Below are 16,274 nucleotides of genomic sequence, written 5' to 3'. Positions count from 1 at the left end.
TATCCATCATCTTATACGTCTCAATGAGATCTCCCCTCATTCTTCTAAACTCTAACGAGTACAAGCCTAGTTTATTCAGCCTCTCCTCATAGCTCAACCCCCTCAAATCAGCCTAGTAAACCTCCTCTGCACTCCCTCCAAGGCCAAAATATCCTTGCGTAAGTGCAGCGACCAAAACTGCACACAGTACTCCAGCTGCGGCCTCACCAATGCCCTATACAGCTGCAGCAAGACCTCCCTATTTTTATATTCAATCCCCCTCGCTATGAAGGCCAGCATCCCATTAGCCTTCCTGACCACCTGCTGCACCTGCAGGCTGGGTTTTTGCGACTCATGCACAAGGACCCCAAGGTCCCTCTGCACCGTCGCCTGCTGCAGTTTTTCGCCACGTAAGTAATAGTCCTTCCTACCATTCTTCCTACCAAAGTGGACCACCTCGCACTTGCCAACATTAAATTCCATTTGCCAGTTCCTGGCCCATTTGCCCAGCCTATCTAGATCCTTCTGCAGACTCTCCACACCCTCCTTGCAATTTGCCGTTCCACCAATCTTGGTGTCATCAGCAAATTTCGACACCATACACTCGGTTCCCTCCTCCAGATCATCTATATAAATGGTAAATAGCTGAGGCCCTAGCACTGACCCCTGGGGCACTCCACTAGTCGCCAACCGCCAATCCGAATAGCACCCATTGACCCCCACTCTCTGCCTCCTATTTGACAACCAATCCTCTATCCACGCTAACATCCTACCCCCAACTCCATGTCCCCTGACCTTCTGCAATAACCTCTTGTGAGGTACCTTGTCAAACGCCTTCTGAAAATCAAGAAAGACCACATCCACCGGCTCTCCTCTATCCACCGCCCTAGACACATCCTCATGGAACTCCAGTAAATTTGTCAGACATGACTTCCCCTTAACGAAACCGTGCTGCTTCTGCTCTATCAAGCAATTCCCCTCAAGATGCCTCGCTATTTCCTCCTTGATGACGGATTCTAACATTTTACCTACAACAGATGTTAAACTAACCGGCCTATAATTCCCTGCCTTTTGCCTGCCACCCTTCTTAAACAACGGCGTAACATTAGCAACTACCACCTACAGTACGAAAAACCATGCTCTACATTTCTGTGTAATACCAGCTAAGTGCAAGCATGCACTAGACAGTCACAATTATTAGTGCTGTATACCATTGTGATTAATAGATGTACTTAATCAATCTTAAACCAGTTATCTCATTGTTTTTAAAATAGCACAAAATGTGCACCATTATACGGGGCAGAAAACACAATAATGTATCAGTTGTAGCATAAGCTAAATGACAATTTGTTTTCAGCTCAGCTTTGTTTGACTTTTGTTGATGAACTTATCATATTTCTTGAAACACTTGCAAAATAAGCTGAACGATAATATAAGAACTGAGTAAGATTGGTTGTGCCAATTCCGAGGGACTTGGAAATGTTAGTTGTCAAAATATATGAATATTACAGTACTTGAGAAAATTTTGTTGGTTAATTGTCTACATTTATAAGAGGATCTCCAAATGAGCATATCTCCCATTGCAAGAACAGAAAGAAACCAAATCATTTCTATGGGCGGCTTCTATCAAAACATTGTGAACATTGACTCATGTTATGAGATTGCAGAGTACTGATGCCACGAGAGATGACGCCACGCAGACTGGAAGCAACTCCTCCATATTTGTTAAAGCTCTCTGGGAGGCCATGAAATACTTGATTTAGCTGCTTGTGTGAAGCTTTTTTTTGTTATCTCCTAGCTGGGCTCACAAGTTCCATACCTCTATCTTCCTTGGGAGAGCTGCTTTGGCAAGTTGTCTTTTGGGTTTTCCTGCCACCGGTACCTGCCATGTGTTTCATCACCAACATACATCACAAACACATCCTGTAACCCAGCCAGGATTCTAGTTTCTGCACAGTGGAGGATCCACTTTGCCCATGGTATATTTTTTCCTGTGAGCTCCTGCTTCAGTGAAGGGCTTAGAGGAAAGAAGAAAAGGACAAAAGTTTGGATAACACTGAGGGATTGAACAATAGCAGATGACAGGATTCACAATGCAGCTTGACGTAGTGGCACAGTTACTGGGTGACACGGTGGCACAGTGGTTGGCATTGCTGCCTCACAGTACCAGGAACCTGGATTCAATTCCTGGCTTGGGTCACTGTCTGCAGAGCCTGCACATTCTCCCCGTGTCTGCGTGGGTTTCCTCTGGGTGCTCCGGTTTCCTCCCACAGTCCGAAAGAGGTGCTGGTTAGGTGCATTGGCCATGCTAAATTCTCCTTGGTGTACCCGAACAGGCGCCAGAGTGTGATGAAGAGGGGATTTTCACAGTAACTTCATTGTAGTGTTAATGCAAGCCTACTTGTAACACCAATAAATAAACTTTAAACTAGTGCATGTTTTCAAAGATTCAGGAAGGTATCCCAATTCAGCAAAGCCTTCACCTAAACATCTCTTATTCAATTAGCTCTAGAAGAATAATTGATTTCCAGTGCTTTCTGCTGCAGTTCAAGAGAGATTCATGATGTTACTGGTAGTCTTATTCCTCCCCCTGGTGCTAAGTGATGACTTATTCTTCAATGAGAGGGTAATTGTTTGTGAGTGTTGTCTAAGAGGACGAACACAGATGTGTGGAGCTTCAGTTGCCGTGGAAATGGCGAGAGTGAGAGAAATCAAAGTGAAAGCTGGATAAGGATGTTTTGAATGGAATACTTATTTCTGGAATGCATAGTGAGGAAATCGCCATGAATGGAGTTTCCGATTTAAAAAAAATATTGAGTGAGTAGAGAATGCCACTAGTGCCAGTGCTGGGTAGAGATGAGTGTGTGTCTGGAATAAGTTTGACCTTGGACAGAGCAGTGCGGGATGTTGTAGCTGTGAGAGAATTGTTGAGGGTGATTAGAGGGAAGCCAAGGATGGTTACTATATGTTGTTGACAGAGTTGCTCGTTTTGCCAGCTAATCAAAATGCAACGTGCATTGCACCCAGGTCCAGATGTTCCTGAAGCTGACTATCTCCATTGTTCTCTCCAGGTGCAATTGATATTTTTGAATTTATTCCCCCACCAGCTGGGGGGGAAAATTCCCTCCTCACCGTGACTCTTTCCCATAAGACCTCCAGAGAGGTCACACAGACCTTGGGGGTTTGCTGTAACTCATCGTTCAGCACTTTCTCCCTCCAGCACTCCAAAGTGCAATTTTCCAGAAAGAAATGCAACACTCTAGGCTGGCAAAGTGGATGGGGTTTCTCATTATGTCAGTTTCCTCTGTGATCATAATGAGATTTGGGTATTGAAATTCCCTTTCAGATGCCGTTTCACTAGCCACCCGTTAGAATTGGGATTATTGTCTTAGTACATCTTTCCATCTGTGATGTGTAATGAGTGAGCATGATGTGATGATGAATGGTTGAGAGTGCAGAAGGGAATCTCCCTTCTCTGGCTCATGTCCGTGTCAACAGATTTGGCTCAGAGACAAAAATTCTTATCCCTTTTGTCCTTCTTAAAACCGCCCGTTTGCTATAAAATCAAACACCTGCATATACATTGTTGTAGAATTCCTGGGTTAATGTTCTCTATCTTGAACAATGAACCCTGGCAGGGTGTCACCTTGTGGTAAAGAGCCACCTATAATGTTCAGGTAACAATACCAATGTGATAGACATGTATTTACATCTTGTATCAGCACGTCTGGTGAAAAGTCCTTCAATTATTGCTGAATTATAGAATGAGATAGCACAGAGCCTTGTTGTAACTTCTGGGTAGAGTTATCCATCTAGTTCCACTCTCTTTCCTGGAAAATTTCCACCTTCAAGTATTCAATCAATTCCCTTCAGAAAATTAATGATTTATTAAAAATTATTGAAATAGTATCCACCCCACTTTCAGGAAGTTTGCGTCATTCAGATCTGCATTTTCTCTCGGTCTCAACATCCTTCTTAAAGAGTAGTGCCTGAAACTGAACATAGTGCTCCATTGAAACTAAACCAGTGTTTCACAAAGCATAGTTTTAGTATAATTTTCTAATGAAGCAAAGTTTCAATTTTTTTTTAAATAGCCTTCTCAACTTGCCATGTCACCTTCAAAGATTTATGCATACATCCCCAGATCTCTATTCCTGCATTCTGTATTTTACCTGCCCCTACCAGGTATATTTTTGGTGGGGTGGGCATATAAAATGGGAAGAGTGCCACCCCCCCACCACCTTCTTAATCACCTTGGCCACCTGTATTGCCACTTTTCGGGAACTGTGGACCTGCACACCCAGATCCCTCTGCATGTTAATGTTCTTAAGGGTTCTACCATTTACAGTATAATTCATACCTCAATTTGATCCACCAAAAAAATGAACTATATTAGTCAGACCAAAGAGTTGGAAAAATCTCCGTGCAAATGTAAGAAAATTATTTAAACTCACATCATTCCTTTTATCCAAAGAATGCCCTTAGAGACACAAAACTCCAGTGACGATTTACTGCTATGTTAACTTCGAGGCTTTTTGCATGCCCAGCCCAGATACAAACAGATTTCTTTTGACAGATTTCTGAGCATTCATTAGATGTTTTTTCCCCAGTTGGTATCTCTACCTGAGACAACCAAGACTACACTCTAAACTCACCATTACTTCAACTAGACAGCAAACACATGGGTTCCCTAAAGTCAGTCCCCAGCATCCTTGCAGTATTTCCTATCAGAGACCTTTCTGACATTCACACTCTGAACTTCCTTTCTGCGTTTCCTGATGTCACTGGACCCATTTTACTAAGCAAAAGCAGTTTTTTCCACTTTGGTTCCAAAAATCACTTAATGACTAATCCCTTTGTAACTCATATCTTCACTTCAAGTGTTGTAAAACCTCTTTAAAAATGCATGTACACAAACAAATCCAGAAAATCTGATCTTTTTGCTACAGGTCCCAGCAGCAAGCTGACAAAAAAGCTAAATAAATCTGAAATCATGCTCCACCTTTCTTAACATACAAATGAAAATTGAACTTGAAGTTATATATTGTTCCTTGTGAGAAGGAAAGGGGGCTGTATCTTTGGGGACTGCTCTTTGTGGATTGTGGGTATAGCCCTGCTAAGAAGGAACTCCCCCCCTTTTCTTCCTATCCATCCACAACTTTAAATCCACCCCTCTGCCATTGTGTCCCCCGTTCTCAACTGCCCAAACCATCCCTGCCATAAATCCCGGACTTACTTGTCTCTGGAGGTCCTGCTTCCTCCTTCTCTTGCAGGCCTGGAATGGCCGGCAACTCCAAAGTGTATAACTTCCTCCCTAGTGAGGAGTGAAGTTCCTATTCAGCTCTTGTTAGGCTGTAACATACTACAGGGCGAGTTGGCATGGAGTGAGTCAGCTCCATACCACTCATTCCTCCCACCCATCGTATTATTCAGCCCGCCATTTAATTTTGGTGTTAGCAGGTTATTCCCGTTGGGTGTGGGGCATTGACGTTAGGGTGGATGCGCCATCCCATTGAGGGTGGCAGGTGGGCTCCCAAAGCTGGAGGGATAGGAGCCCCCACCCTCTCCACCCCAGCTTAGAAGAGGCAGAAGTGTTTTTTTCCATAGCCTAGTACTACATCTCTGAGGCCAGCTGGAAAATTCTTTAATAGGCCTTTAAACAGCTTTAGTTTTCTACCCACTTGTTGGCAGGTAGCCCTGACACCTACCCATTCCTTGAAAGTGTTGGAGACCCAATAGTGCTGGAAAAGCAGCACTGCAGCTGGCAGCCATGTTCAACTGACTCCATGCTGTCTTACTGGGGCCTAAGAATCCAGCCTATTGCATCATCTTGTTCATTCTGCTGAAATCACACCCTTGTAATGATAATCATTTCACACTGGCTTTAAGATGCTCATTCTCTGTAATTTACCACACTGTGGGCTGAAGTTCTGGTGAAGGCTGAAGTCCCACTGCCAGGGTCAAATGAAGGAGCTGACCCTGTGCTGGCGAGTGGCAGGATCCGGAAATGGCATTTTGCTGGTGGCAGCCAGTTGACAGGAAGTTGCCAAGGCTGCCATCCGACTAAGCACAGCATCCCACACCCCCAGTCGGAGGGTCAACAATTTCAAAGCCTCAGCAGCACCACAGCTCATGGTGGCCATTGCTGGGACTGCAGCTTCATGTGAGGTGCTCTCAAAATCACATGAGTTGTTTTAGGGAAGCTGGGGCTACACAGACAGGCCCTAGGAGTACTGACCATTACAGTGGTGACATCTTGGGCATTGCACAATGGGGAAAGGTGCAGACTGTGAATTATGGTGTACCCATTTAGGAGATATACCTTGAGAACCTGCTGGGAGGTTGCCAGGATTTACTTGGCAGTTACCCCAGGCAGTGGTGAGCTCTCTTGACCCAGGTAAAATGCATGCAGGGCAAAAAGTGGTTGTTAATTAGGTTAGTAAATGCTTAGTGGGTGGCCATGTCACTAAGGATCAACCCATTCTTTCTCCATATCATCTGCGGCCTCTTTCAGGTCCATGGCACTGATTTCATCATCAATAGCAATTGTTTGTTTCTCCACTTTTTGACAATTGCGCAATATGTCAACACAACTGTTGCAAACACTCTAAGTGCTATTTTCAGTTTATTTGGTGTGTCTGGAGAGATCATTACAGATAAAGGTCCACAATTTATTGGTAAGCCATTTCAGTATATGTATGAGAAGTGGAATATCAATCATACTACCTCTTCTCCTCATTATGCTAAATCGAAGGGCATAGTGGAACAAATTATTCACATGGTGAAATCCCTTTTCTCACATGTAGACAGGCCAAGCAAGAGCTTTATATTGCAGTGTTACATCTGAGAGCAGCACCTTTTATTGCAAGTATTCCATCAATGGCAAAGCTCATGTTTGGCAGACCAGCTTAGCTAATTTATCTGCATTCTACATTCTACATTACCTCATTCTACATTCTCAGAAACTGGAGAACAATTTTCAAAATTGCAAGAGATGATCAGCAATATGCCCAATAAAAACCAAAGGAGAAAATGCTGGAAAATCTCAATATGTCTAGCAGCATCTGTAAGGAGAGAAAAAAGCTGAAGTTTTGAGTCCAGATGACCCTTTGTCAAAGCTAAAAGGCATAGAAAGTGGGAGATATTTATACTGCAGGGAATGAAAGATAAGTCATAGCCACAGAAACAAGGGGAAAGGCTGCTAATGACAGTCCATAGAGAGAATAAAAGATGTAAATGGTAGTGAAGCTGAAATCAGAGGTTAAGCTGTGACAGATGAAGATGTGGGGGGAGGGCTTTTTTTTTCCAATAAAAATGCTGGTACAGAATTGCCAAGTTTACAATTGGGACAACAGGTTTGCAACCAAGTTCCCACAGAAGGTACATGGAAGCTAGTTGAATTGGCAAAGATTTTTTTGGAACCAAGATTTTACGAAGTCATTACACACAAAGGCTCAACTGTGAGACGCGGCCAAGGATAAATCAGATCCATTCCAGCTCTTCAATCAACATACAGTCTAATTGCCCCTAGGCCTAGATAACAGATGTAATCAGGAACGGCCTCCGAGAATGACAATTCCACAGACCATTGAAACATTAAAGAAATCTTCAAATACATTTACCATTAAAAATCTGGGCAATGTAGCAGATTACCTTTGTGCTTTAGAGGCTTATAGATTCATCGGTTCTATACACTTGTGTAATGATAATATGAATATGTATTGTAAATAGCTAGCTATACTTTGTTGGAAGGGAGGAAAGTACCTTTAAAAATAAAAGGGATTTTGCAATATGCCTTTAGCAGCAAGTCATCACCAGAAAGGAAGTATGTCGTGTGGTCCAGTCTTAATTTCACTCTGGTCTGTGAGCAGAATACATAGAAACTAGAAGCAGTAGTGAGCAGTAGTTGGCCCTTCGAGTTTGCTGTACCATTCATTATGATCATGGCTGATCATCAAATTTAATATCCTGATTCCTCCTTTCCCTCATACATCCCTTGATCCCTTTACCCCAAGAGCTAAAATTAATTTCTTCTCGAAATCAGACAACATTTTGGCCTCAACTACTTTCTGTGGTAGTGAACTCTGCACATTCACCACTCTCTGAGTGAAGAAATTTCTCCTTATCTCAGTTCTAAAAGATTTACCCCTTATCCTCAAACTATGAGTGCTCGTTCTAGACTCCTCCACCATTGCAGACATTCTTTCTGAATCTACCCTGTCTAACCCTGTTAGAATTTTATAAGTTTTTATCAGAGCCCCTCTCACTCTTATAAAATCTAGTGAAAAAAATCCTAATCAATTTAGTTGTCCTCATATGACAGACCTGCCATCCCAGGAATCAGCCTGGTAAACCTTTGCTGTACTCCCTCTATAGCAAGAACATCCTTCTTCAGATAAGGACACCAAAACTGCACCCAACACTCCAGGTGTGGCCTCACCAATACCTTATACAGTTGCAATAAAACATCTCTCTTCCTGTACTCAAATCCTCTCACAATGAAGGCAAACATAGCATTGGCTCTCTTTTACAGCACGCACAGCTCTGCTTCTGGTGTCTTCAAGCTTTCTTTCCACACATATATCTTCTCATGTTTAAATCTACTACATGGGTACCCAATCCCTTATGAGTGATTATGGACTGTCATAATAAACACACGAGTCTTATAGAATTAGTTACTTGGTTGAACCTGATACAATCCCTGAACATTGAATTAAGTATGACCTTCAAAAGATTAAACTACATATTTTCAGCTAAACAGATCTTTGTGTATTCTGGTCAATGTTTGTTATTTCTGTTCAGGTAATCTTTGTTACCAAGAATTTCATCACCTTTTGCGATTTCTTTACTGAGGTAACTCATTGGCAGATACTTTTCCTCTTAGTCTGACAGGATGCAGTGTACCACGCATTGCTGATACTTTCCTAATGAGTGTTTGCGAATGATTTTTTCCTCTGGTTTCTATCTATTTATTTGAGCTGTTGGTACTTTCTGAGCCTTGAAAAGAACCTCAGTATTGATTGTTATTACTTTTTTTCCCACGGAGCAGGTTTTTAAAACTATTTCCAGTGAAGAAGCTGTTCAAGGTCAGGGGGTTCGGAGACTGATCAGTTTTACGCTGTCAGGTATGATTGTCTTTTAAAGTGTGTCCCCCTCTAATCTTCAACATCAAAGCGAAGAATCTCTTTGTAGAGTTTTTTGTTTCAACTGAGCTGCACAGTCATTGCTCAGAATAAGCTACAATTAATTATACACATTGAAACACTGCTTGCCTAGTTTTACGAATTCTCCCATCCTAGTTGTTGGAAGTGATATAAGAAATCCTTTCTTATATTCTTGTACTCAGTCATCAGTCTTTCAATGTAAAAAAATACAAAAAGGATGTTCACTCTGCCAGTTAAAAACTAGTAGTAATTGTGAACTCAGCCCAGTTTTCTGGCTTAACTCATGTCAGAAACAGTAAGAAAAATATAGAGTGGGATTTTACGACCTCGACTGGAAACAATAAAATGCTGCCTGAGGTTAACGGATCTTTCCATGGTCTGCCTTTTGCCCGCTCCAATTCCCGTGGCGGGTGGAACAGCAAAATTCCAGCCTTTGTTACTTGATTCCATTACTGTTTACAACCTGAAAGATGAACAAGTTCTCTTGTGTAAATTGCACAATTTATTGCGAGAAAGATGCTACCCACTCAGAACTGGTATCAGTTGACATCCATGAGCAAAATTCATGTAGAGAGTGAAAGAACAATAAATGTGTGGCCAGAGAAGAGACTTGATCTTTAAAGGATTACAACACGACATCGCCAGAAGGGAAGTGTGTTGGTTAACCCAGTCTCGGTTTTTCTCTGGCCTGTGAATTGAACTCCTGCAGAGTTGTCCTGATCGCCTTGGCAAAACATCCAGCCAAATTGCGTAAATGGCTGGTTCTGTCATTTCTCCAGCCCACCTACCATGGTTAGGGTAGGAGATCAGGAGAAATGTATGGAAATTCCAAGCATCTGTTATTACACACCAAGGGCCCGATTTTACCATTTTCATTCCAAGTGCTGATTCTGGGCGTAGTACAGATCCGACTTAGAAATCTGCTTTCAGGCACCCCCATATGCTCTCAGCCATCTCCAGTCCCATTCGCGCTTTGGGCGAGGCTTAGCGCGGCTGAAATAATTGGAGCTCTGAACTGCGCATGCACAGTTAGAAAAAAATTTGAAAAGGTGCGCCTGAGTCAGATCGCTCCCGAGCTGCAGAAAGTGGAGAAAACGGCCCGGGAGTGAAAAGCGGGAGCAAGGACGTGCCTCGGGGGGGGGGGAACGTAAGATGTATCTCAGGAGGGGATCCATCTGCCCCCCCTCCCCCTCCAGAGATCCATCTCCTCCCCCCGACCAGAGATGCATCTGACCTGCCTCCGCCACCACCCCCACCCCCCAGACAACGATCTGGCCTCACTCCCTCTCCCCAAACCCCCCTCCTCCCAAAGAATAGTATGGTCTCATTCCCCCTCCCCTCCTGAAGAACATCTGACCTGCTGCCTCCCCCTCACCACCAGACAACGATCGGCCCTCCCCCCCCACCACCAGACAACGATCAGCCCTCCCCCCCCCACCACCAGACAACGATCAGCCCTCCCCCCCCAACCACCAGACAACGATCAGTCCTCCCCCCACCACCACCAGACAACGATCGGCCCTCCCCCTCACCACCAGACAATGATCAGCCCTCCCCCCCCCCACCACCAGACAACGATCAGCCCTCCCCCCCCCACCACCAGACAACGATCGGCCCTCCCCCCCCCCACCACCAGACAACGATCAGTCCTCCCCCCCCAACCACCAGACAACGATCAGTCCTCCCCCCACCACCACCAGACAACGATCGGCCCTCCCCCCCACCACCAGACAACGATCAGCCCTCCCCCCCCCCCACCACCAGACAACGATCGGCCCTCCCCCCCCCCACCACCAGACAACGATCAGCCCCCGCCCCCCCCACACCAGACAGCGATCAGCCTCCATCCCCACCAGAGATACATCTGACCCGCCTCCTCTTCCTCCCCCCCTACCCAACCAGACAGCGATCTGACCTCACTCCCCTCCTCCCCCCCCCCTCCAACCAGAGAATGATCTGACCCACCCCCACCCCCACCCCCACCACTGATCTGAGTCAGAGAGCCCTTAGAAACACTGATCGCACTCTTCAGAGGCTGAAGCACCCGACTCAGACTTTTATTCAGCAGGTCCCTAAAAGCACGGTTCCAGATTTGTAAACGCAGTGGTAAAGGGGAAAAGCTGATAAGAGTTGGGTGGACAGTTCATTAATTCAATTTAAATGCTGCAAATGCATTTAAATTGTCATTGTGCCCGATTTGGGTGCAGAACAAATCCCCGCCATTCACGGGTCTTGGTAAAGTGGCGATCTGCTCAGACTCAGGTGCAAATCGTGATAAAGACCCCACATCCGACTTTACCACAATTTAGCGCTGGAAAATGGGTACAAATTGTTGGTAAAATCAGGCCCCAAGTTTAAATTTTGATCAAACATTCATGTATTCGACTAGAACTTGAAATTCTCCCATCTGGAACTTTGCTTCTCCACCCCTATAACACCATCAAATCGAACGGTAACTAGATCACAGGGTGGCATGGTAGCACAGTGATTACTATTGCTGCCTCACAGCGCCAGGGACCCGGGTTTAAATCCGGCATTTGGTAACTGTCTGTGCGGAGTCTGCACATTCTCCCTGTGTCTGCGTGGGTTTCCTCCAGATGCTCTGGTTTCCTCCCATAGTTCGAAAGATGTGCATTGGCCATGCTAAATTCTCTCCCTCAGTATACCCGAACAGGCGCCGGAGCGTGGTGACTCAGGAATTTTCACAGTAACTTCATTGCAGTGTTAGTGTAAGCCTACTTGTGATGCTAATAATTAAACCTAAACAAACTAATTACAGATAAAAAAGGCATTCAGCTAATTTTAGTTCATTCAATAACGCCAATTTGCACTTACATAGCATCTTTAACATAGAACACATCCCAAAGTATTTCATATCTGTGTATTAAGAAAATGGCATCAAGCCAAAGCATGAACATTTGGGAAGGGTTGACTAAATCTTGCACAAAGAGGTTACAAATTTTAAGGGACAAGAAGGAGGTGGAGATCAGCACTGAGTTATTGAGCAGGGGACCAAGGTTACTGAATGAATCATCAATACTGGGAAGAAGGAAATTGATTTCCACCAAGAGGTTACAGTCAGAGAAACAGAGTTAAGGAGTTCAGAGATAGCGGAAGTAAAGGGAGAGCTGCGGGCACTTACTACAAATATGATAGCTCTGAATCACACCCGTGTCCATCAGCTCCCACGTCCTACAGCTGCAACATATCACCTGCCCTGCCATCTCTGTTGTATTTAACATAACTAATTAAGGTTTCAAGTGTAAAAATACTCGATGATAATATGTGGTGATATTAGTTGTACGATGGCATAGTGGTTAGCACAACTGCCTCACTGTGCCAGGGACTTGGGTTTGATTCCAGCCTTGAGTGACTGTGCGGAGTTTACACATTCTCCCTGTGTCTGTGTGGGTTTCTCTCGACTTGACTGTTGAAGTACATTTTTCACATGGCTACCACTTTCTACTCTCCAGAAACTTGAGATCATTGAAACTCTGCTGTGTATGTCCTACCTTGCATTAAGTCCTGTTTACCCACCATCTCTGTGTTTGCTGACCGAGTTGAAACCCAGTTAAATGACACCTCAATTCAAAAAATCTAATTTTTGTTTTCAAATTCCTCCAAGTCCTCACCTCTCCCTATCCCTTTAATCTCCCCCAGCCCTGCCATCTTCTAAGATCTCTCTGCTCTTTCAATTGTAGCCTTCTAAGCATTTCTGATTCTAATCTCTCCTCGATTGTCAGGCATGCCTTAAACTGCTGAGGCCCTACTTCTCTTTCTTCCTTAAGAGAGTGCTTAAAACCTATCTCTTTGATCAAGCTTTTGGCCACATGTCGTAATAGAATCATAGAATCCCTACAGTGCAGAATGAGGCCATTTGGACCATCGAGTCTGCATCAACCACAATCCCACCCACACCCTATCCCCATAACCCCATGTATTTAGCCCAGCTTATCCCCTTGACACTAAGGGCAATTTAGCATGGCCAATCTACCTAACCCGCACATCTTTGGAGTGTGGGAGGAAACTGGAGCACCCAGAGGAAGTTCATGCAGACACGGTGAGAATGTGCAAATTCACACAGACAGTGGCCCAAGCTGGGAATCGAATCTGGGTCCCTGGCACTGTGAGGCAGCAGTGCTAACCACAATGCCACCATGCTGCCTCTGCATATCCCCTTATGTAGCTTAGTGTTTCCCGGGGAAGCATTTTGTAGCAATTTATTACATTAAAGGCACTATACAAATTCAAGGTGTTATACTTAGTAATATGATCATTGCTATTATTGAAAAGAAGCTGTCGACTGGTTTAGGATGGGGTTTCCTGTACTCATCAAACCCATTCTTTCGGCCAAGCATAACCATTTGGAAAAGCTAAGCCAATTTCTTCTAAATAGTGCATTTGTTCCCCATCAGTATATGCACATTCCTGAAATACACTGGTCTATTTATCAAGGGAAATGTTGGAACACCAGTCTGTGCATATTTCTACTTCAGAAGTCCAAAGATGCATGTGCATGTTGCACACTGTATAGTAAAATACTAAAGGCAATAAAAGAGGGGTAGAGAGTCTTTGGGACATAAATCTTTCAAGTTAGGTGACAAGTTGATGGCAGCGATGGTGTGCCTAAAGGCAGGTCCACTGCTCATCCATCTCTCCACAACTTGCAATCTTGCACCCTCCTCTTCAGCTGCTCATAGCAATCTCCCATTTTCAATTTCAGTGAGGAATGAGCCATATGACTGTGAAAAAGGATCATAGAATAGGAGCCCTACAGTAAGAAGGAGGCCATTTGGCCCATCAAGTCTGTACTGATCACAGTCTCACCCAGGCCCTATTCCTGTAATCTCACACATTTACCCTGCTAATCCCCCTGACACTAGGGTCAATTTTTTATGGCCAGTCAACCTAACCTGCACAGTTTTGGACAATGGGAGGAAACCAGAGCACCTGGAGGAAACCCATGCAGACACAGGGAGAAAGTGCAAACTCAACACAGACAGTCATCTGAGGCCAGAATTGAACCTGGGTTCCTGGCGTTGCAAGGCAGCAGTGCTAACCACTGTGCCTGATATGATCCCCATTGCTTTCTCCCTGTGTGCTGTTACGGAAAAACAAGTCCTCTTCCCAAACAATCTTCCAGCTGTAAGCAGCCGTTGTCCCTCGAGGTTCCAGTTCTTCCACCAATACATATAGTCTTGGCTTGTATTTCTGAACCAAAGGGATCCTTTTCTGGGCCCGTAGCAACTCACAAAGGGCAGAGACGACAACCCCACGGGATCTCAAATGACCCTGCTTCCTATAAGTTGAGCAAGCTACAAAAAAAACTTCCAAGATTTTGTGAAAGAGGTAGAGTATAATTGCAAAGAGATATTCCGATACAATTACTGGTTAAGCCACAATTAGTTTTGGCTACACCACTTTAGCATGAACCTCAAAACTGTGAAGCAAGTGCCAAAGAGATTCATTCAGTCGATACAGGGATGACAGGCTTTCATTCTGGAGCAGAAGCTAAGGAATCTGGGATCCTTTCACTGGATATTTAAGAGATCTGATCGCGGTGTTCCAGATGTTTAAAGTTGATTTATTAGTGTCACAAGTAGGCTTACATTAACACTGAAAAAAAGAACAAAGAAAATTACAGCACAGGAACAGGCCCTTCGGCCCTCCAAGCCTGCACTGACCATGTGCCTAACTTAACTAAAACCCCCTACCCTTTCGGGGACCATATTCCTCTATTCCCATCCTATTCATGTACTTGTCAAGACACCCCTTAAAAGTCACTACTGTATCTGCTTCCACTACCTTTTCTGGCAATGAGTTCCAGGCACCCACCACCCTCTGTGTAAAAAATCTGCCTTGTACATCTCCTTTAAACTTTGCCCCTCGCTCCTTAAACCTACGCTGTCTAGTAATGGACTCTTCCATCCTGAGAAAAAGCTTCTGACTCTCCACTTTGTCCATTACTCTCATAATCTTGTAGATGTAATCGATCAGTTCTCCCCTCAGACTCCGTCGCTCCAGAGAGAACAAACCAAGTTTCTCCAACCTGTCCTCATAGCTAATGCCCTCCACACCAGGCAACATCCTGGTAAATTTCTTCGGTACCCTCTCCAGTGCTCCCACACCCTTCTGGTAGTGTGGCGACCAGAATTGAACACTATATTCCAAGTGTGGTCCAACTAAGGTTCCATAAAGCTATAACATGACTTGCTAATTTTTAAACTCAATACCCCAATGAAGGCAAGCATGCTGTATGCCTCCTTGACTACCTTCTCCACCTGCACTGCCACTTTCAGTGACCTGTGTACCTGTACACCCGGATCCCTTTGTCTATCAATACTCCTAAGGATTCTGCCATTTACTATATGTTTCCTATCTGTATTAGACCTTCCAAAATGCATTACCTCACTTTTGTCTGGATTAAGCTCCATCTGCCATTTCTTTGCCCAAGTCTCTAACTATACCTATATCCTGCTGTATCCTCTGGTGGTCCTCATCGCTATCCGCAAATCCACCAACCTTTGGGTCGTCTGCAAATTTACTAAACAATCCAGTTACATTTTCCTCCAAATCATTTATATATATTACAAACAACAAAGGTCCCAGCACTGATCCCTGAGGAACACCACTTGTCACAGCCCTCCATTCAGAAACACACCTTTCTGTTGCTACCCTCAGTCTTCTTTGACTGAGCCAGTTTTGTATGAACCTTGCCAGCTCACCTCTGATTCCATGTGACTTCATTTTCTGCACTAGTCTGCCGTGAGGGACCTTGTCAAAGGGCTTACTGAAGTCCATGTAAACAACATCCACTACCCTCATCAATCATCTTTGTCACTTCCTCAAAAAACTCAATCAAGTTCATAAGACATGACCTCTCCTTCACAAAACCAAGTTGCCTCTCATTAATATGTCCACTTATTTCCAAGTGGGAATAAATCCTGTTTCGAAAAATCCTCTCCAAACTGCAATGAAGTCATTGTGAAAATCCCTGAGTTGCCACACTCCAGTGCTTGTTCAGGTTCATTGAGGGAGAATTTAGCATGGCCAGTCCTCCTAACCAGCACATCTTTCAGCCTGTGGGAGGAAACTGGAGCACCCGGAGGAAATCCACGCAGACATGGGGAG

General features: G+C 44.3%; 1 protein-coding gene across 3 annotated transcripts in view; it reads left to right on the top strand.

The window, feature by feature from the left end:
• The window catches only part of LOC145356680 (E3 ubiquitin-protein ligase HECW1-like), a 434,978-nt gene that overhangs the window by 206,413 nt on the left and 212,291 nt on the right, over nucleotides 1-16,274 (top strand). For all 3 annotated transcript variants that reach the window (XM_080209562.1, XM_080209572.1, XM_080209579.1), the window contains one exon: nucleotides 9,029-9,104. In XM_080209562.1, coding sequence (XP_080065688.1) covers nucleotides 9,029-9,104 — 76 coding nt within the window. The remainder of the gene's footprint in view (nucleotides 1-9,028; nucleotides 9,105-16,274) is intronic.

The sequence above is a fragment of the Carcharhinus amblyrhynchos genome, chromosome 2 (assembly GCF_965287045.1).
Source record: "Carcharhinus amblyrhynchos chromosome 2, sCarAmb.v2.hapA, whole genome shotgun sequence".
NCBI lineage: Eukaryota > Metazoa > Chordata > Chondrichthyes > Carcharhiniformes > Carcharhinidae > Carcharhinus > Carcharhinus amblyrhynchos.
Note: the sequence above shows the minus strand (reverse complement) of the source record. Positions and strands in the feature narration are given on the sequence as shown.